The sequence below is a fragment of the Cannabis sativa genome, chromosome 5, assembly GCF_029168945.1.
Source record: "Cannabis sativa cultivar Pink pepper isolate KNU-18-1 chromosome 5, ASM2916894v1, whole genome shotgun sequence".
Taxonomy (NCBI): domain Eukaryota; kingdom Viridiplantae; phylum Streptophyta; class Magnoliopsida; order Rosales; family Cannabaceae; genus Cannabis; species Cannabis sativa.
This window is the reverse complement of record NC_083605.1, coordinates 72,846,330-72,873,114: the sequence shown is the minus strand read 5'-3', so window position 1 is coordinate 72,873,114 and position 26,785 is coordinate 72,846,330. Positions and strand designations below refer to the sequence as shown.

At 31.6% G+C, this 26,785-nt stretch overlaps 1 protein-coding gene across 1 annotated transcript; it reads right to left on the bottom strand.

Annotated features, from left to right (window-relative positions):
• Positions 1–17,606: 17,606 nt before the first annotated feature.
• On the bottom strand, positions 17,607–19,412 carry LOC115716479 (inositol polyphosphate multikinase beta-like). The gene is made up of 2 exons (XM_061116671.1): positions 18,811–19,412; positions 17,607–18,082 (listed from the first exon to the last, which is right to left on the bottom strand). Exons 1-2 carry the CDS (start codon positions 19,177–19,179, stop codon positions 17,753–17,755), a joined length of 699 nt encoding a protein of 232 aa, XP_060972654.1. The 5' UTR covers positions 19,180–19,412; the 3' UTR covers positions 17,607–17,752.
• Between the last annotated feature and the right edge of the window lie 7,373 nt (positions 19,413–26,785).

Sequence of the window (26,785 nt, the reverse complement as noted above, 5' to 3'; positions counted from 1 at the left end):
TTATTATATTAATCATAATAATTACAATTAATTAAATAGTATATATATTAATTGTACCATATATTATATTACTCTTGTTGTTGAGTGTCTCTCTCACATCATGAGCTAAAATAACTCAACATTTTATACAATTATATAAAACGTTTTGAAAGAATTAAATCATTTATTAAGAATTTCAGTGCATTGGGGGGGGGGGGGTGTTATTTTAGTTTCTAGAGCAACTTATATGGATTTTTTTTTTTTTTTTAGGACTAACCATTGGAGGCACCCTTCCATCTTGAAAATCAGAAATTTTACAACTCAAAATATTGTTAGCTATACAATGAGTCAGTTCATTAGTAGAACGTGGGTGAAAAAAGAGACCCACAATATCAAACTGTGACATAGATCAAAAGACAAATATCAGTAATCAATAAATTAATCCCATTCACCATAAATCTCAGGCGGTCTCCCAATTATATACGTACTTTAATCTGAAGCAATGATCATATACACTGCTCCAACGATAATAGATCAACCAATTCAATTTCATGCATGTTTAATAGCCAACAACTCAGCAGCAACATAAGATAAATGTGTTAAGAACATTTATAGCCCTAATTAATTCATGAGAATCAAACAATAGAATATAGATTAACGAAAGCGTACCAGTGTCCATAGAATCGACCTTTCAATCGTTTGACCTTTAATTAGTATGATTTTCAAATTTACATAAAAAATCTTTCTCTGAAACTTTTTTTCTTGATGATGGGAATACAAGAGTGAAAAGATATTACCTCTTATATTACCAACAGATAAAACTGTTGCTAATAATTATTGACTATTTTTATTTGGCCCCTCATCAAAATAAAAATTGTCCTTATGCTATCCACATAATTAAAATCATGACAAGCATGCTCTTAAGTCATAAACTTTATTTTAAAATAGACCATATAAATTTGACTTATTTATTTGATGACCCAACACATTTTATACATATAATTGTGAGTATGATTCCAATAAATTTCTAATACTAAAAAAAATTTAATAGAAAATATCCTTAAAAAAACTCTACCCATGCATATTAATATTTTGAGTACGAAGGTTTCCACCATAATGCTCATACGATTAATTTAATCCTCATCGACGACAACCACTATCCTTGAATATTATTAATTGTTGAATATATTATATATGTTACAATTAATGCTAATTAATTAATTACTTCCCATGGTCTAATCCTCGACCAATATGATAATATCAACCATGTTTAATTCCTCAAATAAATATCATATATAATTATATTTCACATATTTTAATCTATTGTAAAATGTTCATTTTTGATAGTAAATATTTTGTGGTAGTTTTGGTGAATATATTTTATGAGAATGTCACGTGTGGATGATGTAAAAGAGATGAATAATAAAAGAACAACATTCCTTGAACATTAAAGTCCAAGAAAAGAAAAGAAAAGAAATGAAAATGATGATGAGTGAAAAGGGGGGCCACGTGAGCACGTGCGAGTTGTCACGGGGCCCAATGAGTAAATCATGTGCAGAACAGACCACAGTACACTCCCACGTGAGGACCCTCCAATGTTTTAATTAATTGCAGACTCATAATATTAATATGGGGGACCACACACACACCACTTCTTTCATTAACTCTTTACAACAATTACTCCAAAACACCATCAATTTTAAAAAACTATCATACATATCAAAACAAACAAAAGTTATTTTTATAAATAGAGCATTGTTAATAGTGGTTGCCCAATATCTTTTATAGGTAGTTGTCTTATGATTGATTAGCGATATTATCTGAAAATTATTTTTTTAAGTTATATATAGTACTTGATATTTAATTACATCAATAACAATATAACACCAAAACAAATATTATGTACTAATAATTTTTTTTTAAACAATTCTTGTATAGGCTAAGGACAATAAACCCGAAAACACAACATGTAAGTACATATAAGATTAGCTCGAAAATATGACACATTAAAAAGTCCATTAATTTTAATTATAATAACAATAATAAATATTTCTTTATCAATGAAAATAGTGGTATATTCAAATTATAATTATAATTGTAATTATTTTTTATATAATTGTGTAATTATTATTTAAAAAAATATAAGGTAATTAAAATGATAAATACATATATATTTTAGTATTTAGCTCATTAATTATAATAAAAATATAAAAATATGAAACATAAATTTGAGCCCACATGAGAAAATAAATTGGTCGAAAAATAGACCGACCCGAATAAAGCACGACATGAATCTGAGCACGATACGAAATTACTAGAGACCTGCAAGTCGTGTCAGGCCTACCCTAAAAAATTATTACACAGCACGACATGACTCATTATTTTTTTTATAGCACAACACGAGACGATATCTTATACATTTTATAATTAAAGCCCAAAATATATGAGTCAAACTAACACACGCAAATATTTACAGATATGGGTGTACCAAATATTTTTCCTATATTTATCCGTACTCCACAAGAAAAAAAAAAAGAGCAATCCTTTTCCTTTTATTATTATTTGCATGGGTAAATACTATTTTGGACCCTGTGTTTTGTAAAAGTTACCGATTGGACCCTATGTTTTGTTAAATGACAAAATGAACCCTGTATTTTCCAAATGGTAAAAATAGGACCCTGAACTGATTTTTTGTCAAAATAAAATTTAATAATAATCCGATCTAAAAGTGTTATGACAAAACTGTTTACATATTCTATATATGTTCGTATTTTTAAGTTGGTTATATTAAAAAAAAATTGTCAAAAATTAAGTTAAGGGTCCTATATGTACCATTTTAGAAAATACATGGTCCATTTTGTTATTTAACAAAACAGATAGTCCAATTAGTAACTTTTGTAAAACACTGGGTCCAAAATGGTGTTTACCCTATTTTCATTTACATCTTTTGTTCTGAAGTAATAAAAAGAATAATTAGTATTTTTATCTTTTACTTTTAATATTATTCAATTTTACTCTTTATAATATACGACTTATTAAAAAATTTATTTAAAATATAACAGTTACATAATTATACTTCTTCTGCTAGAATCTATTTCTTTTCCAGTTAAAATTTAGCATTTTTATCCCTTTAATTTTGACCAATACAAATTTTGCCCTTTTTTATTAAAAAAATTAGTTTTAGAAATTATAATATTCTATTAATTCTAAAAAAAAATTAATAAAAATTATTAAAAAACATAATATTAAATTTACTTTAAAAACCTAAATTATTCTCAAAAAGAAAATATTTTTAAATTTTAGTTTATTTATAAACACGCATCTTAAAAAATCAAACTAAAATTATTGAAAACCCAATAAATTATTTAAACAAACTAATATTTTTTTGAAGAAAAAATAAAACTTATTTATATATATAAACTCATATCTTAAAAAATAAAGAAAAATAATTAAAAAATTAATGGAAATATAAAATAATTTTGAAAAAAAATTAGAAATTAAACTAGAGAAATGTTATGTTTATTTGAACAAATCTAAATTTTGGAGAAAAAAAATAGACTCAAGCTTGTTCCCGTAAATTTAGATTTTACAAAAATTTAATTTTTAATATATTTTTTTATATCTAAATGTATTTTTTAATAAAAAATAAATAATTTTTAAATCACTTAATTAATTTTAAAATTTTAATTTTCTTAATCACTTAAAATAATTTTCTTTTTTTAAGATCTAAATTAATTTTTTTTAAATTTACTAAAAAAATATTAAGTCCTTCTCATTTTTTATTTGAGGGGGTACATTTGATAGTTGCCAAAGTTTAGAGAGCAAAGTTACTAATTAACAAAGATATGTCAACATTTAAACAGAATAATAGGACGGAACCTAACAAAATAACTAGATTTTTGTAAATGTAAAAGTTAAAGAGTGATTCTTAACAAACCGTATATTTTAAAATCAGTATTGTCAAAAGTTTAGGGAGTAAAATTGTTAATTATTCTAATAAAAATGAACATATATTTCGGAGATATCTTAGTATTTGCGATAAGAAGCATGGAGTTTTATCTCAAAATTAATTGATAAAAAATCAATTGATGATAAGAAAAGTAATTCATTTATATGACAATTTATTTGTATAAATTAACAATATATATTAATTAAATATATATTTATAGGAGAGATGAGGTACTTCAATCCAACTGTAATTTAATTGGTTGATGATCAATATTTATCTATTAGGTGAGCATTGCTGTATGACATAAATTACATCACTTAATCTCTCTAGCTAATTTTTTTTTGAGACATAATCTCTCTAATTAAATATACATCATTTTTATAGTTTGAGATGTATATATGGAAATAACATGAGAAAATTATGAGAAGAAAATGCCAATGAAAAAAGGATCATTGAGTCTTATATGAAAGTGTACCATATATAAGAGGTGATACTTTTTTAGTATGTGGTTAGGAGTATCTTATTATATTTCCAGCATTATATATATAATTAAGACATTGATGTAAAATAATAGGGAATATGTGGTTCAATTGGGTGCCATTTTGTATGGAAACATCACAATTTTTGCCATTTTTCTTTCTATTGGATTTGTTTAATTAAGATGTCCTAACTTATATATATATAGCATATTATTACATATATATAAAAGAGTAATTAATGCATACATTAGTAATTTTTAGCAAATATATAATCAATACAAAAACTATCACAAAGCCAAGATATATGTGTGTTATCACTTATTAATCTTTTATATGACGCTAATATATATGTAGTATCTACATTTTCTTGTAAATTTATAATATAGTAAACATCATTGAAAAGCTCATATCCTAATTAAGACTTTATTCTTAAATTTGTGAGTAAGCCATCTTAATTTTCTTTTTCTTTTTCTTTTTCTTTTCTTTGTAAATACATATCAGGATCATCTCTTCTAATTTTCTTTAGTGGAAAAGTAGAATTTAAACTCCACAACTATTTATCAATAGCATATAAATAAAATTAAATCTAATGCCGACCACAATGTGATACCTTATAATTTTTTATATTACTTATTAAATTAAATTATCTATATATATTATAATAATATGATGTTGCCATAATTATAAATTAATTTTGACTCAAAGGAATTAAGGTAGAGCTAGGGCTTGTTTTGAGAGGAAAGACATAATATTGATAAGCAAGTGGGTGAGTGAATGGTGTCAAGAGTGGGTAGAAAGTGATGATATGAGAATTAAACCACAAAACTCACTTTGGCCTTAACCACAATGGATTCTCTATATAACCACTTCTGCCATTGTCTTTATAAATATATATTATATGCTGCTCTACTTGTGGGTAGTAGTTCATCCAAAGACTTTGTCTTATTATTATTATTATTCCAAATTAAATAAGCTTAATTATTTAACAAGCCATCTCACAGCAGTCAACTATATATTATTTTTTTTTGCAGGGGTGACCCCATAATATGTGGAGAGTATTTATATATATAAACAAAAGGTCCTAAATTATATATAAAAAAATTGTAATAAAATAAAGACCGGGTGTTAAAGAGAATCTGAGATTATATATGAAATTTTGTTCATGTATGTATGTATTTATCCACATTAAAAATGTCAAGGAAAAAAAAAAAGAAAGATTCTCAACAATGTCGACAACTTATGTAATATTGTTGATTTATTAATTAAGCGCAATATTCAGGCATACATTATCAAGCTATAATGTCAATCTTGAATCAAAGAGCAAGATCATTGTTTTATTTTTATATACTTTTAATTTTTTTTTTATTGAAGTGTATTATGTATATATATGCATAATATTAAGTTGGGTTCAATCTTAAAATCCCACACACACTTCACAATTATATTTTATCGCCACTTGAACTAGCCTCAATACGAGAACGTCTTAAGAAATCACCTATCTTAATATTATTCTCATCAAAGACGCTTAACTGCGAAATACTAATGAAATCTGGTGCATAAGTTATTTCAAAAAAGAAAATATTATTTATTATTATTATTATTATTATTACTATTAATTACAGACATTTAACATTAATATATTTTAACCTGTTAAAATAGTTCTTGTTTTTCAGAGTGTTTTATCTCTCGTTCTATTGAGAGTGTTTGTTTATCCCTTCTGAGTTTGTCCTTATGAGAATTTATCTTTTTGAGTTTTGTCCAAGCAATGTTTGATGAAGAAAATGTGGATCGAAGGTGAACCCGAGATTGATGAAAGATGGTATCTTGTTGGTTGATTGTTAACAAAAAAGATTTTAGATTTCTAAATATTTCAAAACATCATGGCTTATTTATGAAAACCAGAAAAAGGCATGCATGTTAAGGTCCTAGAACAAAATCGTTTTCTCTTTCAATTCTATCATGAAATCGATATCCAAAGGGTGATAGCATTCAAATTGTGAGGCCATATAGCATTCAAATAAAAGCTCCAAACGGCAGAATTTCTTAACCGCCTCTCCATGGATGTGCTCCAGTAAGGATGAGATTCAAGTTGACAGTGTTGAGAAGAAAATTGACTTATGTGTAGTTAATGATCTCCCACATAATTTGGCTACATTAGAATGCAATTGATTCTGATAAATTGCCAACCATTACTAATGTGAACAGAGCCACTCAGCACTGTATTTGCGAGGGAAAGGACACTGCTCTTAATGACCATGTTATTGTGGTCAATGAACATTTTCCACATATGCAATTGTGGAGAGTACTGAATTAAAAAGAAAAAGATTTGGCTCTGACTCTCCTCATGGGCTTCCGATTTCCAAAAGTGAGTCTATGGATACTGATATAGTAACTAATAATCTTTCCTCCAATAATGTTATTGAGTTACCAAAAAACAGGAAGCAGGTGGGTTTTGGTGTCTAGACCCACCAAGAATTATGAGCACCATTAGTTGGAATTTCTGCGGTCTTAAGAATCTACGGGCCTAACAATTCCTTGAAGATATTTTTAAGGATATTTACATGTTATACTAACTTTTGTTATTTTTTTTTACAAAAATACTGTCAAATGGTATTTTTTATTTTTTAAATGTATTTTTTTGTAAGTTTCATACTGTAATATACTGTGTTAAGTTTTCACTGATATTCTACTAGTATTTTTTAAGTGTTCTACTGGTGTTTTGAGTTGTTTTGCTTTGTGTTTTACTAGTGTTTTGTAAAAATACAATAATTTTGAAAAGATTTCTATGTGACAGTATTTTTTATAAAAGTTAACCAAAATTTCTGTATTTTTATAAGTTTCGTGTTTTTATCCAAAAGAAACCGAAGTTTTTATTTTTATGTGAAAGAGATGTTGTGGACCGAGACCCGGTTAGGATTTGAGAGTTATTTTTCTTTAGATATCTGGCATTGCTTTCTTTTGGAGAGTCTCTGATGAGGCTCATCTTTTAGGCTATTCTCAAAACCATATTGACATTGAAGTTCGAATCTTAGGAATGATAAAATGGCATCTGATAATTAAATAAAATTTGATCAAAAATTTTTATGGGGGAAAAGGCGAGGTACCATCACCCTGCAAATTAGATAAAAGTAAAAAGAGAAGTGAGAAGCAACCTAATTTCATTTCATATTTTCATATTTGGTATTTGTAGAGTAGAGGCCAAAAATTGGATTACACCCAACGCAAAAGCCCAATGTTGAAACGCCCAAGTCCATTTGTGTTAATTAAGCAAGACAGAAAGCTGGAGTTAGGCCCACATATATACTAGGCCCAAACATCAACTTTCGGTCTTAACCTGAACGAACCCTAGTAGATCTAATCGTGTTAGAGTGAAACAACCCAAGCCTATGATTATTTTTTTTTTTTGTAAATACCATTTTGGACCCTCTGTTTTACAAAAGTTACCAATTGGACCATGTGTTTTGTTAAATGACAAAATGGACCCTGTATTTTCTAAAATAGTACAAATAGGACCCTGAATTGATTTTTTGTCAAAATAAAATTTAATTATAATCCGATCTAAAAGTGATATGACAAAACTGTTTACATTTTTTGTATCTGTTCGTATTAAGCATTGTCTTCAAGTTGGTTGTATTAAAAAAAAGTTGTCAAAAATTAAGCTCAGGGTCCTATTTTTACTATTTTAGAAAATACAGGGTCCATTTTGTCATTTAACAAAACACAGGGTCCAAAATGGTATTTACCCTTTTTTTTTTAAAAAAAAGAGCCTATGATTATTTGTTGGGGATAATTTCACAAATACACAAAAACAACAAAAAAATTACAAAAATACAATTTCACAAAATTTTAAATATTTTTACGATTTTTTTGATTTTATTTATAGAAAATACGGTCTTTTTATGTTGCATTCTTATTAATTTGTTGTTAATTTTTTGTTATCTGTATGCTATTTTTTGTTGTTACTTTGATGTTATTTAGATGTTATTTTCATGTTACTTTTATGTAGTTTTCTTGTTGTTTCCATGTTATTTTTATAGAAAACCGTAAAAATGTAAAAAAAAACTCTTTAAACGTAAAAATGTAATTTTTTATAAAAAATAGTGCCTTAAGTAATTATTCCTATATTTGGTGCTTGCCAACAACATAAGATTTAACAATTTTTTATGGAGAATATTTTAAAATAGTTTGGGTTCGCGGGTTTCGAGCTCGCAGGTTTACGGGTTCGCGGGTTCAGGTTACATTGACCCGGCCAACTTTTTTTTTTTTTTTTAAAAAAAAAACTCAAATTCCCACTAAACTAACATACTTTTAATAATGTGGGTATTATTTTTTTATTTTATTACTAATTATTTTTTATTTTTATTTTAAAATGGGAGCCTTAAGTAGTGGAGAGGCCTAAACCGGTCGCATATAGTAAGACTAAATTAGAAAACAATATTTGAGGCTTATGGTTTCTTTGTTAGTTTTTAATATATTCACTCTATAATAAATAACACAAACATGTTATCCATTTATTTTTTAAAATTTATTTCTTTATTTATTTTTAATATATTATCTATGTAAGAAAAATATATAAAAATAAATAAATAAAATTTGGCCAGGTTGGCGAGCAGGTTCGGGTTCAACTCGAAACCCGGTGGCCATAAAAAACCAGCCAGTGAACCCGCCCGATGGGGTACTGGGCTGAACCCGACCCGCCCGAACAGAATGGGTTTTTTTAAAAAAATTTCAGGTTGAGCGAGTCGGGTCCAGGTCAAACCCAGTCAAAATATTTAGTCCTATCTGGTCGGATGTTATCGGAACATCAAATATGACCTTCAATATAGATTTTCACCTTACACAATTAATTAGGTGTATAATTTTGCATCAGTTGTGCTTCAATGCAATATTTGTGTCGGTTGGAAGCACCATTGCGTCAGTTGTGCGCTGACGCTAAGTTGTGTCGGTACAGAACTAACGCAAGACATACTCATTTTAAAAGAAAATACAGAAAACCTAATGGGCTTCAGGCCCATTTAAAAAACCTAAGGAAAACCCTAATTTATTATCTCTCTCTCTCTCTCTCTCTCTCTCTCTCTCTCTCTCTCTCTCTCTCTCTCTCTCTCCCCCAACGCACCACCACGCCTGGCGCACCCCATCTCCATCTCCGTCTCCATACACTTCTCCCTCTCTCACTACTAGCCACATTGCACCACTCCATCTGGACTGATCCCCCTACCCCCATCGTCGTCAGAGCCACACTAGGTGGAGCCATCTACCCCATCGACTTCGTCAGCCCCTGATTCTCTCTTCTTTTTCTCTCCCCTAACCACGCAAAAGCTGCTCTCTCCCTCTCTAAAATCATGCAGACCAAGTCGCACCCACAACTTATTGGACCTGCTAGTTTTCTCTCTTTCCCTGTCTCTCTTTCTCTCTCTCTCTCTCTCTCTCTCTCTCTCTCTCTCTCTCTCTCTCTCACACACACACACACACACACACACATGTGGCGCTGTAGCCCTCTCGTCGTCGGCCAGCAATCTCAGATCTTGACGGAGCTGTGTTTCATATGTGTATCATTTAGATGTTTTAATAAAGCTTGCTTAGACTTGTATAGACTGATAGAGAGATATAACGTTAATCTATATAGTCAGAATCAACCTCACTACTTTTCCTAACATTGGCTTTTTTCTCTTAGTCTTTGTAGGTTGTACTATTGAGATTGATTCTTACTATAAAGACTTTGCTTGACATATCTTTTAATTGGTAATATTGAGCTAATGGTAATATTCTTTCTGTCTATCATAGTAGAGAAAGATCTCAGAAGGGAATTTTAGAAAGACAATATTTTATTTTCTGAACTTCTTTTATGATGTTCAGTTGCCAAAAACCGAATTTTAGATTAAACTTTGAAAATATCTTTGCTTTGGAGATGCTAGAAAAAAGAGAATTTTAGTTTGTAGAGGAAATTTATTATCTGCCAAAAAATAGTTCAGTGGTTAATAATTAATTACCAATCTTTGTTTTTCTGTAGCTTGCTCTGTCCTGTTGTTGACATAAAAGGCGTGACATGCCCACGGCGATTCAGTGTCATTAATCAGCCCTTGTGATTTAAGTTGCTGACATTCTTTGCTCGCCATTCGTTGATGTTCAGGATTCATTCTGGGGTGGTTTGCTTTGGTTGGATTGATATCCTCGTTCTGTTTGAATTGTAGAGAGATGTAGAATTCTTTATTTTTCCATAATGGGTGATTGCACTTCGTTGAGAATTTGGAGTGAGAATCACGCATAACCTCTGTATTAGCTTTTCTTTGATTGATGAAAATACGTCTTGCGTCATGTGAAAGTAATTCGAAATTTGCTCCCATTGGGTGAAGAAATTCTTGTAGGTCAACCCTTGTGGGAGTATTCTAAGCCTTTTCATTTTTGTGTAAAGGTCAAATCCCACTATGAGTTCCTTTCTTAGGAGTTTTGATCCAATGACTTTTTGGACAACGGAACATCCGGGGAATAATTGTAGCTTTATTGACTTGCTAATTTATTCGGTGCAGAGTACTTGGTTATTTGCAACTTAGAAATACTACTTTTTCTTCTTCCACAGTGTTGGGAGCAAGATGTCGGGGTTCATGATTGTGTATTATGCTCCTATATCAAAAAATGCAACTACTTTGATTGGCCTTGAGTATTTTATTAGGATGACATGCATTTTTCCTATCTGGATTGGTCGACTAGTGGTGATTGTATCTATGTTGAAAATTCTAACACAGCTTTTGACGTCGAAGTCGAAACCTGGCTGTAATGCACACATAGTATGTGGAGATATTTTGTCTTCGATTGAAAAGACTGATTCAATGTCATTATCGGAGAGAGAGATACCCCAATGGCGTTCTATATGTGTGTTATTATTTTGACATGTCAGTTTTACTTTTAGGACATTGTTTTGCAAAGTAGCCCTTCTTTCCTCATAAGAAACACTAATTTGAGGATTTTAAGGATGTTTCTTTTTTTTTTGAAAAAATTTCCAAGGAGTCCTATTCTTTGGAGATCTATACTTAAAACTCTTACAATATTATCAAGAGGAGATGAATCGCTAAAAATTCAATCATAGCTCATGAAATTGTGCATGATATGAAAAGAAAGCAGGGGAGTATGGCTTATGTTGGTATCAAATGTGATATGTCAAAAGCATATGACAAAATGGAATGGTGTTTTCTTGATCAAGTTCTTATGGATATTGAATTTGATGATTGGTTCAGGGGGCTTATTTCTCAATGCATTTCTATAGTGAGTTTCCAGATTTTAGTGAATCGCAGTTTGATACAAAAAAAATGAGCCTCAAAGAGGCCTAAGGCAAGGGGATCCCCTCTCCCCTTATCTTTTCATTTTATGCTTAGAAGTTTTGTCTCAGCTAATTCTTGCTAAAGAAAACCAAGGGCTGATTCAATGATACAAATTCAAATGCTCCAGTCCTTCGATTTCTCACCTTATGTGTGTTGACGATACTATATTTTTTACATAAGTTAATTCCTCTAATATGGTGCATATTAATGATGTTTTGGCAAAATACAGTTATTGTCAGGCCAATAGATTAATTTCCATAAATCCATAATCTTTTTCTTAAAGAATCGTGGAGAGCACATCCATTTGAGAATTGCAGAGGAGGTGGGCTTTGAAGTGTTGTCCGAGGAAGAAAAGTTCCTTGGAAATCCTTTGTTTGTTAAGGGGAATAGTTCGAGAGATTTTAATTTTATAATTGAGAAAGTTCGGTCTCCGTTGGAAGGGTGGAAAGCTAAACTCTTTTCACAAGCGGCTAGAACTGTTTTGATTAAAAATGTGATCTCAGCTATTCCTATTTACTCTATGGCCATTTTTTCTCTCCCAGTCACAATTATCAATTCTCTTGATGCTCTTATCAAAAAAATTTGGTGGACCGGAAGTAGCAAAGAAGCTAGGTTGATATCACTACTACAAAAATGAGGTTCAATGACTCGTTTTGAGTGACTCTATAGAGTTTTAGTGACACTTCACTGCGTGTCACTAATGTGGGTGACTGGAAAGGTAATATTTAGTGACACATCAGCACGTGTCACTAAAACTTTATAGAGATTCTTATTGCACGTCACTATAGACTTTTAGAGCCTCAAGTTGTCAGACTCTAAAAATAATAGTCACTCTCCCAAAGTGTCACTATATCTATTTTTACTTTTAAAATAAATTATTTTCCTAATATTCTTTTTTTTTTTTAAATATTCCATTTATATAATTTGAATGAATATAAATATTAATTTTAATAAATATAAATTATGATAATACACAAGTTCATTTAAGCAATATAAATACATTCAGATTATTAACATACACAATACACAATAATTAACAATACAATCTGTTTACAAAATTAAACTAAAATAATAATATTTATTTACAATATACAAATTTTTTCTATGAGAAAAAAAAAACCAATAATGATAATGAAAAAGAGAGAAAAATACATAGTTGTCAAGTGACTACAAACCTAAAAAAACCTATGAAGAAAAATTATCAAAACCCAAAAGTTCCACAATCTTCAATCGCCCACCACTCCAAACAGCCCCAATCGCCAACTCTAACAGCCACAATCATCTTCAATCTGAAAAATAGATAAATTGTTCCATAGGATAATGAAGCAAGAAGAAAAGAAAAGGGTTTCTTTGAGAAAAATAAATAGAGACCATGGGCGTTTGGGGCGGTGGAGCAGTGGGAGCCGAAGGGAGAACTTCGTTCGTCATCATCGTGCGCAGGCAGTGGGAGGCCAGGAACGTCGCAGGCAGTGGGAGGCCGGGAACGTCGCAGGCGGTGGGTGGCTGGGAACGTCGCACGCGGTGGGAGGTTGTGAATCTACAGCCGTAGAAATAAACGCAATGAGAGAGAGAGAGAGAGAGTGTGTGTGCGTGTGTGTGCGTGTGTGTGCGTGTGTGTGCGTGTGTGTGCGTGTGTGTGCGTGTGTGTGCGTGTGTGTGTGTGTGTGTGTGTGTGTGTGTGTGTGTGTGGTTTTTCTAATTGCTGCTACTAGGGTTTGGGGTGTCTTTACATTCTCAATAAAAAAAAAAACTTTATATTTTACTTTAGCAATGAGAGAGGGAATTTGTTAAAAATAATAGGTTTTTATTTTCTTTGTTTTTTTTTTTGAAACAAGATATTTTTTTTTTCATTTAGCCGAGAAAGAGAAAGGGTAAAATATGCTGTCTTTTTCTATTATTTTTTTTTAAAAGGCCATTTATTATTATTAATTAAGTTTGGGAACATTTTCCAAGTACTGATTATTTTTTAAAAAATAATTAAAAAAATAACTTTTAGTGACGCGCCAAACATGTTGGGATACATTTAGCCAGTCACAACTAGCGTGTCACTGTAGGTCAATAATTTTTTTAAAAATAAAAAAATTATATAAATTATGGAATTATCTTTTAGTGACACTTCATATTTTTAGTGACACACATTGTAGGATACTAATACCAAAGATTAGAGTCTAATTGTGCATGTCACTAAAAATCACTTCTAAATCTTTAGTGACTCACATTTTTCTGCGTGTCACTAAATAATGTCACTAAAAGTCTAAATTGTAGTAGTGGTATCTTTCTCTGGTGAATTAGGAGAACATTTGTAAGTAAGTGCTGTGGAGGTCTAGGTATTAAAAGGTTCAAAGATATGAACTTATGTCTTTTGGCCAAGCTTGGCTAGTTTATAGCCAAAAATAGAAATGCTCTTTGGGTTACTTTGTTAAAAGAGAAGTATTGTTCCTCTTCTAGCTTTTGAGACGTCATTCTTCCTAGGAACGCCTCTCTAGTGTCTAAAGGAATCTGGAAAATTAGGGAATTTTAGAGATAATAACGCGTGGATTGTTGGCAAACACTCTGATGTGGAAATCTGGAATTGTCAATGGTCTTGCATGTGATGGGAAGTTCATTAGTCCCTCAGATTGTAATCCTTGCATAAAAGATAAGACCGAAGTGGAGGACTTGTTGAGGAAAAATGGTTTTGACTGGGATAGCAACGTTGTCTCTAGATTATTCATCCCAGGCGTGTTTAATACTATCCTCTCTTCAAGCATCACTCTTCTTTTGAAAAAGGATAAACTAATTTGGCATTCTTCTGCTAATGGAAGCTTCTCGCTGAACCATGCATGCTTATTGGGATTTAAACAAGAAACAGTTCACTCTTAAGGATACTACTACTAAGATATGGAAGTCGAGTGTTCATGATCGACTGAAGCTCTCCTTATGGAAGGTTTACAAGGAGTGTCTCCCCTTTGGTTCTCGACTCTCGGCTATTTTCAATAGCCACTGTGGAGATTGTTCCTTATGTGGCTTTGAGCGGAGTGATGATGTTTTTCACTTTTCCTCTCAATGCCTTATTACGAAGCACTTATGGGTCGATTGTAAATGGATATATGTATTAATGAAATTCTTTTCCATTTTAATGGGGAGGTTTTAAATCCATTTGACTCTCAAGGAGTGCACATCAATATAGAGAAGACTGATTTCACTCTGTTTCCAACAATTTTGTATTAAAAACTTTTGTTTTACAGGAATGCCAATCATCACAATGGAGGAACTTGGCATGCTTCTGAGACTAAAAAAATAGATCGATGCAGAATTTAATTGCCACACAAATGCTCAGAGTTGGAGGATTCCAGGTCCTGTCATGATTCATGTTAATGTGGATTTTACGTTTAAGAATGGTCTTGGGACGGTTGGTATCGTGGTTAGAGGTGAGCAAGATGGAGTCTTGGCTTTGTTTGCCTTTAAATTCTCTGTTGTTTCAGTTCTTCATGGTGAGTTAGAGGTAGTTCATTTGGGCATGGTGGTCCTTAGTAGGTTGGGAATTCAAGAGGCTTGTATCTTCACTGATTGCCTTCATGTGGCTATTGTGATTTCTGATGCTCACTACAAAAATTTTACTTTTAATCACAACAAAATTTGTAATTAAAATTAAAAAAGTTGTGACTAATTATAAATCAACATTCTTATGTTATGACTAAAAAGTTCATGGCTAAAAGTATTAGTCACAAAAATTATAATTTGTTGTGACTAAATATATTTTTAGTCACAATACTTGTTGTGACTAAAACTAAATTAGTGACAACTTGTATCTAAATACTATGTTTTAGTCATAAGTAACTTTTTGTTATAACTAAAAATCACATTTAGTCATAAAAAAAATTATGTTGTAACTAAAAAGTTGTAACTAAAAAATTGTCACTAAATGCAGCTATTTTTTGTAGTGGCTTCCTCCCCTCATTGGAAGGTATCTTTTATTTTTCTCTTTGTTTTAGACAACCTTGCTTCTTTGTGTTGTAATATTGTTTGGGTGCCTAGAAGATTAAATAAAGTTGCCCATGTGTTGGCTCAATATAGGTTGAATAATAATTATTTTGGTTTTTTGAATTTTTGGGAGGTGAATCCCCATGTGATCACCAATATTTTATCTTTTTTTTTTTAATGAATTTTCTTGAAGTTTTTCCGCTATAAAATATTATTAAGCATCTCAAGAATACCAAGATTCTCAAAATACTTCAAGTCTTTTTTTTTTTTTTTGAAAATAAAACGTATATATATTAAAAGGAAACGAATAGTCATACCTCATGGTTATTACAGAAAATATTACTCGGAATAGTAGAGACTTCTACCATACCATAAACATTGTTGGCAACCGCCCACTTGGCCACATTGTGGGCCGCGAAATTACAGTTTCTAGAAATATAAGAAAAATTACAGCAAGTGAAAAAAGTAGAGAGATGCTTGCATTGTCTTGCGTAATTCTCAAGCTGCCAAAAGGATTCGTCACCCTTTAGGTTCTTGATCACCATCTTAGAATCACTCTCCACCATAACAAAAGGGTGATGCATTGTGGCCGCCGTCTCCAAAACTAACATACAAGCCGCCGCTTCCCCGATAAGAGAGTCAGTGAAGTGAAGCTTGTTAGTCGCCACCCACAAAATTGACTCCATATGATCTCTGGCAATTGCCACCACAAAATACTTCAAGTCCATATTGATATTTTTCAAGGCTAAGAGTGTCAAATAATCAATTTGACTATTAAATTATTATTTTACTTAATAGTTTTTTTTTTTTATTTATGTTGTTATTTTTAGTTTTTTTTAACTTTGTTATTAATAGTTTAATAACTTAGTGTTTTGTTATTTTTATTTTATTTAATATTAATATTTTGTTATTGTTATTTTGTATTTTCAAATATTTTAGTATTTTAAATCAATTATTTTTGTAATAAATTTTAATGTGAGGACTAAAATATAAGATAATTTTTTAAAATAAATAAATTAAGAGTTAGAATGTAAAAAAAAATACCTTAAATTAGTGTAGATTTAGAATTCAATACTAGGGTTGTACATCGGTCGGTTTGGGCGGTTTATCATATATATTTTCTAACCCAATTTAAAGTTCGAGCTGCTAAAATTTAAGTGCAACCCCCCCCCCCCAATTTAAAAAAAAAAAAAATCTATAAACCGACCAACGGTTTGGACAGTTTGGGCGGGTTAATTTTTTTTTTTTTTAGTTTTAAAATCAAAATCAATAAAAATTAAAAAGATAAATTAAAAATATCACATTCCACCAAAGTACAACACCATATATATATATGACTTTAAAACTAATAATTAAGTATATAACTTTATATCATTATATATTCAATCATTTATGTTTTATATAATAAAAACTAAAAAGTTAAAAAAAAAAGAAAGACAAGAATTAAAGGTGCAAAATCGGGTTGGTTGGGTTAGTAGGTTTAATTGGGCGGGTTGGACCTATTTTCAACCCCCCAATTAATAGATTGGGCGGTTTGTAATTTTTTCGAATTATTTCGGTTTATAATTTTTATCGGTTTTTTCGATTCGGTTTGGGCGGGTTATTCGGTTTGGGCGGTTTACAAATTTTTTTGTACAACCCTATTCAATACTATTAATGACGTATAATTTAGTGCATAATTTAGTGTGCTATTAAAGTGAAATAGTATGTGTGAAGATTCACACTGATTTGGTGGAATAGTTTACTATTGGAGATGATTTGAGAAGAATAAGTCACCACCAAACAATTAAAGAAGAGAGAAGCCTTCCCTATAGTGTCCAAGTAGTAATCACAAACATTCGAGAGGGCATTACAAATATATAAAATATAATGGTAATGTAAATAATACCAATCATTAAGAATAATAGGTAGCAAATTACATGATTAATGTTCACATTTATTCTTAAACAAGCATAAATAAAATACAAAAGTAGATACAATGTTGGCAATTTATTTTTTTCAAATACTATTCTTGACGAGTCACAAATTATTAGCCAAGTACAAGTAACTTTCAACTTAATTATTAGTTAGTTATCAAGAATCTCTGATACAAACTTGATCAAAGAGCAAAGTCCACCCAAGAAATTATGATCAATAACCCCTTGACCATCCACCACATGAGCAAAGTCAATCAATTTAATTGTAACACATGATCTATCCTCATTTGGCTTTATTTTCTCATAAACCATCAAAACAGAACAAGAATAGAAATGAAAAAGAGTTTGATCTTCAAACCATTTCTTGAGCATCAACAATTGTGCCAACACCCCATTAGGACCACCATAAACACGTTGTGCAAATGCACAATCTGATTCTCCATCTACATCATTCGAATTCGAGACTGTGTAGGTATGGGACTACACAGTTGAAGAGAGTTTAAATGAATTGATTGGTACTACCTATATCAACAAGGTGCATCTTGTTTTTCGGTAGCCCATCTCGAAAGAACTCCACAGTTAAGCGTGCTTGGCCTGGAGCAATTTCAAGGATGGGTGACCTCCTGGGAAGTTTTCCCAGGATGCGTGTGAGTGAGGACAAAGCACGCTGAAAACACTCGTGTTGGTGCATGTGGTCGATCATCGATCCATGAATCGGCCTGCAGTGACGTACTCGTGTATAAGAGCCATTCATTCTGTGGGTGTAAGGACCCAATGGAGGCTTGAAGCGGGGACGTTACAAATGGTATCAGAGCCTTGACCCAGCCGGAAGTGTGGTCGACGAGGACGTCGGACCCCGTAAGGGGGGGTGATTGTGACAGTCAGTAGTCCCGTGATCCGTAAGGGGAAACACCGGGTAAGCTAGCTATGCAATCCCACACCGCCTGGGGAAGGTCAAGTGGGATGATTCTAAGACTGTGTAGGTATGTGACTACATAGTTGAAAAGGGCTTAAATGGATTGATTGGTACTACCTATATCAACAAGGTGCATCTTGTTTTTCGGTAGCCCATCACGAAAGAACTCCACAGTTAAGCGAGCTTGACTTGGGAGTAATTTTAGGATGGGTGACCTCCTGGGAAGTTTTCCCAGGAAGCGTGCGAGTGAGGACAAAGCATGCTGGAAACACTCGTGTTGGTCTATAGGGTCAGTCATCAGTCCATGAACCAGCCAGAGTGACGTACTCGTGTATAAGAGCCATTCATTCTGTGGGTGTAAGGACCTAATGGAGGCTTGAAGCGGGGACGTTACAATATCTTCCAAGACTAGATGTGGATGTTGACCAGATCCATCAGAGGCCTCAATGTGTTGAGTCCCATAATAAGTAGGGAAGAATTTGCGTATGTGATTTGGGATTTCAGTGTTGGAAGAGAATTTTTTATAGAAAGATTCCTCTTTTGAGCCACGGTTGTTACTTTGAAGAGGCTTGTAAAAACGCCCTGAATTGTCTATGAGAGGGCCAATTATTCCTTTACTTGCTTTGTGGCCAGCAACTTGATGATCTGGTATTTGAAACATGGTCTAATGGGCAAGAAATAACACAACAACAATGTGTCAAAACATGATACTCTTGAAACAAAATATGGTAAGAAACTAATGTTTGTAACCCCAAAATTTAAAACTACATAAAAATTTTACTTTTTGAATGTGAAAATATGATTGACATAATAATATCATAGGGTGAATATTTTAGGTAAGAAGTGCATATAGTTCTATTTCAAAACATAATTTATAAAGTGTAGCTCATGGTATCATTACTTCAATAAAATTTCGAGTACAATTCTAAAATGCAATAATAATTTATCAAAAGACACAATTCTACATTGACTAACTCTAAAACATTACATTTAAAGCGTTTACTCTTTTAGATAAGACCACGATTTGATAGTAATAATAGTTCGGATAGAAGCATTAACAACCAAAAACATATTTGTAGTAAAGAGTAATCTAAGAAAAAATCTAAACTGATCAGCACTATATTTCTAAAATTAGTGACCAAATTAAACCCATATTGGTAGAGTTTAGAAATAAAGAGTAAACTAACATAAGATACCTGCAACAGAGAGAGAATTAATGTATAGGGACTTTATTGAAAACAATAGGTATATGTATGGTACTACCTTTTTTTGCTTTTATGATACATTAACTTATTAGGAATCTAGCTAATTAGGTGTCAAGTCAATCACAATTTAACATTAATTTAATTCTTTTTTTTTAACAAAATTTTACAACTAATATAATCACTATTCATAACAACCAAACAAAGTACGTTAGCATTAATTATGATGTGTTCACATGCCCATATATATATAGGAGAGTATCCTTTCCATGAAGCAAGCCAAGGTTTGGTATATACCACACTGTATTTAGAGCATTGCTATATTATTAGTGGTGCTTGTAAATGATTATAATAAATAATATTTTATAGTATTTAAAATTTGATACTCAATTATATATCAATGACACCTGGCACAAGTAGTATATATATGAGACTCATTCTAGCGTGATTTTGCATGCAAAGAGTTGAATTGAGCCACACCCCATTACATTACTTACAGTTCACATGTTCTTCCATTTTCACGTGAAGGACTCTTCCTATGTTTATATTTCTTTTCTTTTCTTTTCTTAATGTATGTACTAAAATTAAAATAAAAATAATTAATTATGTTGAAGAAAATAAGTGCTCTCTCCTTATATTGTATTTTGTTTATGTATTATTCTGCCCCTATTTAAATAAAATTCAAGGTCCACAGCCAGTTGGTACAGAGTTATTTAACTACTCACCCAAAAGTCAAGTCAAGATTTATGAGTAAGATAAATATTGATATTAGTGGCGGCAAAATTAGGATATAATAAGTATTGGTGTTAGTTAGTTGTCATGTTACAACTCATCTAGCTATACCATCTACATTCACTTGTATATATCGTCCACTAGATAAATCAGATTATTCTATACTACTATTGCTTTGTTTCTATTCAAGGTTTCTCTGTTAATTAACAATCTTAGAGCTTGTTTGATACGTAGTATTGTATTGTATTAGTATTATTTAATATAATATTATTTTTGGTATATATTATGTAAAGTTATAATCTATTTTCAATACACTCGACTCAAACACCGATTACTAGAGCTGCACACGGGATAGGTTTTTGGATGGTTGGGTTCGAATTTTTTGATTTCGGGTGTTTAAAATGTGTAACCCAACCCAATTTTCGGGTGGTCGGGTCTGGCGGATTTCGGGTTAAATTTGTGCAGGTATGTTGTGGTCGAGTTCGGGTTTTATTGGACTTAGTCCGAATGAAATTTTATTTTTAAAAATGCCACTAGATTTTAGGCTATCATTATTCATAAAATTAATTATTTATATCTTGTTCTCTATAATATTAAAACGTGATTGATTAATATATATATCAATGTACTATTACAGTATATATATTGTTTGAGCAATAAGATAAATGGGTAATGTTTCTAGGCATATGAGAGAAAATAATACAAATAAAGGTGATCCATACCATGGAAAGACTAAAGTGGTAGAAGTGGGCACAGGACAAGCAGTGGGCGGCTGGGGGCACGGGCAGAGCTTTCTTGGAGGAGGAGGAGGAGGAGTCGGTGCCTGGGAGGATTTGGATGTTAGGGAGAGCCTCGCCGTCACCGGACTGAGCCAACTACCGGAGAAGAAGAAGGAGATGAGAATCTGAGATGACGGACTGGCAAGGAGATGAGATGAAGCTTAAAGAGGAGGTGGGTTAAACCGTTAAAGTTTTGAAGTAAAAGTAAAAAACAGTATTATATTATTCACTTTTAGAGTTGTTAGTATTATTATATTATATTTAATAGATAATAACTTAATATTTTTTTAAATGTAATAAAAAATAATAAAAAAAAAACTATTTTTACTTATTCGAGTTTCGGATCACAACCTGACAATTATGGTGTGTTTTTTCTAAAACTCGATCTCGATACCTGTGTGGCCCATTTTCGGGTTGGACCTGACCCGATCCTACGGGTTTTTAATTTTTCAGCTTTTTTTAGCAGCTGGTCGGGGTGAGTGGGTGGGTTTTTGGGTTTTCGGGTCTAAATGTTCAGCCCTACCGATTACGGTCTGGGTCCCGGGTCCGGGTCTGAGTCCAACTCCGATTCTCAGGTCCGAGTCTAGCTCTAGGTCTTGGGTCCAAGTTTGGGTTCTAGGATCGAGTCATGGGTGGTCCGAGTCACGAGTTTGGGTCCAGATCTGGGTCTGAGGTCAGGGATTAGTTTTGGGTCCCAGGTCCTGGTCCCGATCTCGAATTTAGGTTCGGGTCCATGTTTCGGTCTATGTTCAGGTTTTGAGTCCGGGTCTGGGTCCGGGTCCTGAGTTCGAGTTTGGGTCCTGATCCTAGGTCCAGGTCTAGGACTGAGTCCAGGTTCGGGTCCGGCAACCGAGTTCGGGTTCATGTTTGAGTTCGTGTTTGGGTCCGGGTCCAAGACCGGGACCAAGTACGAGTCCGAGTCTAGCTTTGGGTCCCGAATCTCGGCTATGGGCCTGGGTTCGAGTCCAGATTTGGGTTTGGAGTCTGGGTCTGGGTTCAAGTTTGGGGTCTGGGTTACGGGTACGGATCTAGGGTTCGGGTTTGGGTTTGGGTCCTAGTCCAAGTTTGGAATCGGGCATGGGTTCGGGTCTAGGTCCCAGGTCCGGGTCTAAGTTTGGGTCCTGGGTCTGGGTCCAGGTCTAGGTCCAGCTCTGGGTCTCAGGTCCAGGTCTCGGGTTCAGGAATGGGTCCCGAACTCGAGTCGGAGATTAGGGTTGACCTTGAATCCTTTGTAAATATTATAATACAAGCTAATACAGATCCTGAAGTCCTTCACACTACTTCGATCAACTCCAACCACACTGTAAAAGCAGAGCCGACCCATCACAAATTTAATGTAATGAAAAAAATGGGCTATATAATTAACAAATAAACCTTAAAACCTCTTTTCTTCACAATGAAGTCCTTGCTTAGTGAAAATTCATAAATAAGACATAGTCTAATTTTAGAATTATAATTGATTAATTAAACCAATTAACTGACTCTTACAAGTAGTATTATCTCAACTAGTCTGGGGACCATGGGACTATATAATTAAGCTTCTAATAAGTAGGTCTAGAATTTACCAATTAAATTCTTTAACTTATTAATTCCTGCTTGCGCCACTATAGATTCAGAAGTGCACTATTAATTATATAGAATGCTCTATATGTTCCACGATATAGATACACTATGAAGTATCCATTGTTCTAATCCAAATAATCAACAATCCTCTATAGATGATTTACATCGAGTAGGGAAAAATTTACCGTTCCACCTCTTAATGTATTTTATCCTTAAAACACTTAGCTTCATGTAAATGATATTTCAGTAAACTAATATAATTACTGAAATAAGAGCTCTTCCATTTATCTCTATTAAGCCAAGCTCGAAGAAAATTATCATTTCACTTCTATGTCCAGAAAAAAGCTATAGATTTTGTATCTATGATTAGCGCTCCCACTCAATTGTACTATCATGTTTCCAAGATGTATGTGTTACCCGAACCTATTGGTAGGCTTTAACGAACAACTCTAAGGACATAAATAACACTCTTGAGATCGAACCTAACCACATCAGGATTAAGATCTTTTGATCTAAGATCAACCAATGATATTGACTTAGAAAGATACAATGGTAAGATTATAATATCTTTACCAAGATCAATATCGATCCAGTCTAATGTATACTCCATACATTCGATACTAGCATACTTTACCAATACCCTGAAAATGACATAACACTTATCTAAGGTGTAAGTAAACTTTATCGCTGACTATCACATCAGTGTAAATCCAGTACACTGATGAATCATGGGACATAAACTTTTCAAGCATATAATCACAATTACCTTCCACTGTGTTGACATCACTATAATATGAAATTACAATATGTTCTGAATTTAATAGAATTTGTATATCAAACCATAATCATAAAAAATACATGTAAACATAAATAACTTCTAATCTTTTATTGATAAAAAGTAATATTATATTGAAATAGGTTTTATTTAGGGCAAAAAATCTCAACAATGAGTATTACTGATATCATAATTTGGAAATGTACTGATGATTCCAAGAGAAATTTTTAAATGAATACTTAGCTGTGGGTAGCTCAAGAAGGTGAGGAAAAAAAAGAGCCCATATTGACAGAGTTTGTGTAGAAGGACATAATATCATTTTCAAAGAAGATTTAAAACGCGTAGACATGTTTTCCTATGAATAGTGCAAGCTCTAGAGCATCATTCATAGTATTTATAGATAAGATTTGATGAAATCGGTAGAAAATGGCTTTCACCACTATAGAAGTGTACCACCGCTATGCGAATGTTAGCATACAGTGCACTAGCCGATTACGTTGATGAGTGTGTTTGAATTGGTGAAACCACTACTATCAAATGTTTAGTCAATTTTGTTCATGGAGTGAATGAGATTTTAGGGCAGAATATCTGAGACGATCCAATGTCGATGACATTTGCCGCTTGGCAGAAAGGTGTGGTTTTCGAAGCATGTTGAGAAGCATTGATTGTACCCACTGGGAATGAAAAAATTGCTCAGTTACATGGAAAGGCCAATTCACACGAGGTGATCACAGTGCACCGACAATCATGCTTGAAGTAGTTGCGTCATAAGATCTTTGGATTTTACATGCATTTTTTAGATGTTCTGTGATCAAATAATGATCTCAATATTTTAAATCAATCACCATTATTCAATGACATCTTATAGAGGCAAGCTCTAAGAGTTGAGTTTATGATAAATGACACAATACAACAAGTGGTATTATCTAGCAGATGGTATCTACTCAAAATGGGGTACATTTGTTAAAACTATCCTATTGCCTCAAAGAGAGAAGAGAAAAGTATTCGCCCAATGTCAAGAAGTTGTACACAAAGATGTTGAGCACGGGCATTTAGAGTACTTCAATCTTGTTATACCATTATACGAGGCCCGACTCGATTCTGACAAAGAGATTCTCTTAAAGATATTATGTACGCATGTATCATATTGCACAACATGACTGTTGAGGATGAAAGAGAGACATATGAGTTATTTGATTTAATTACGATGAAGGCTCCATCAATACTTCAACGGTTGAAGTATGCCATGGATCTATTTATGACTTCCTGACTATGCTTCAAAGAAATATTAAAATTCATGACAGAATTATTCACCGTAATCTTCAGGCAGATTTAGTGGAACATATATGATCTATATTTGAAAATAATTTTAATTAGTATTTTTTTTTTAAATTATGTTGAATTGGTTAATTAGTATTATGTTATTTTGTGAGCTAATTTTGAATTTGGTGTAATTTAAATTTTATGTAATATTTATTTTTACTAATATATGAATTTTAATATATTATTGTGATAGTTTTTATTATTAAAATGAATGATATATTAAATTATAGTGTGTGAGATTATTATAGTAATTTTTAGTATCCTTTGAAAAAAAAAGTATTTTTTAGTAGTAAGTAACCAAAAATGATATGGATGAGAGAAAAAATAAAATATCATATTTTAGAATGATATAGAATTTTGTGGTAATTTTTAGAGTTACTTTGCTTGTATTGGAGATGCTCTAAAAATGATCAAAACTATGTTGGAGACAATATTTTTTTTTTACTAAAAGGGACTTTTATTGTAAAAAAGAAGAATTTCAAACAAAGTACAAGCTAGTGTCAAACATAAGTAGAGAGACTAGGCCACCACACTTTACCACTCCTTAGAAATAGAGCTAAGGCCATTTCCAACTAGTCTCTAAATATAGTGTGATTTCACACTATAAATATTTTAATGGGACACTATAATTAAAGCTATAAATGGATTTGTCTACAGTGTCCCACTAAATTTAGTGGACACTGTAAACCACACTATTTTTTTTTTTAATTTTTAATAATTAAATAATACTTTAGCAAAAAACTAAATAATGATATATATTAATTAAAACTTTTAAATATGTATTTGTTTGTATTTTTATATTTTTAAGTGTGCTAAAAATACATATAGTTAAAAAATTATTTGTAATGGAATATTAATGAAGTAATATTAATATTTTTACTAATAAAAATAATTGGTTATAATAAATTATTATTATACAATAAATGATTTATTAATTAATTGAATTTCGAAATGCACTAATTGAAGACTTCAAAGATAAAATTTAATTAATATTTTTAAGGTGTTTTAATTTTTAGAGTAAATTAAATACTATTTTTTAAGAGTAAAAAAAGTAATGTAATATTTATTGCAAATTAAAAAATTTAATATTTAATAATATAATTTAGGGGGTTTTTTATTTTTACATTTTAAAGCAGTTTTTTTTATTTACATTTTTACAAAATTCTATATAGAAACTCCTATTGCAACTAGCGCTGCAACTTAAATTGCAATAAAAAATCGTATAGCAACCCACATAAAAATCATTCGAGAAACTACTTTAGAAATTCAAACCGTAAATTTAAAAAGAAAAAAAAAGTTAAAAAAACAATGTATAGGATAATTCCCCTATAATTTATTGAACTTAATAAATATTTAATATGAAAATATTCTTATTATATTAATAAAATAATAGAGCAATAAAAAATATAAAATTTAGTATAATATTTACTCTTGTAATTAGAATTGAAAAAAAAAAAATAATGTTGAAATAGTAATTTTTTGGTGTTGATTTGACACCAAATTTAAATTTTATCGTTAGAGATGTCCTAAGAGAATGAGCTATAGAGTTAACAAAGATAACTAAAGGCCAAACATAAGTAGGGAGCACTTGCCAAGAAAATGAGCTATAGAATTAGAAAATTTTGTTAATCTCTATCTAGACCATTTCAGAAACAATTGAAAAGGAGATACCCACAAATGTAGTCATTGACTCTTTTTTGTATTTTTTTTTTAAATTTACAAGTAATCTTAAATAACTATAACATACACGATCATGAAAAAAAAATAAACTAAAATAATCTATGTATACCGAAACAGATATAAAATCTACCAAAACATCCATTTAAAGGATCTCCTGTAGAGTTACCCTAACATATATGTGCAACTACTATACACCAAAACACACAAACAACA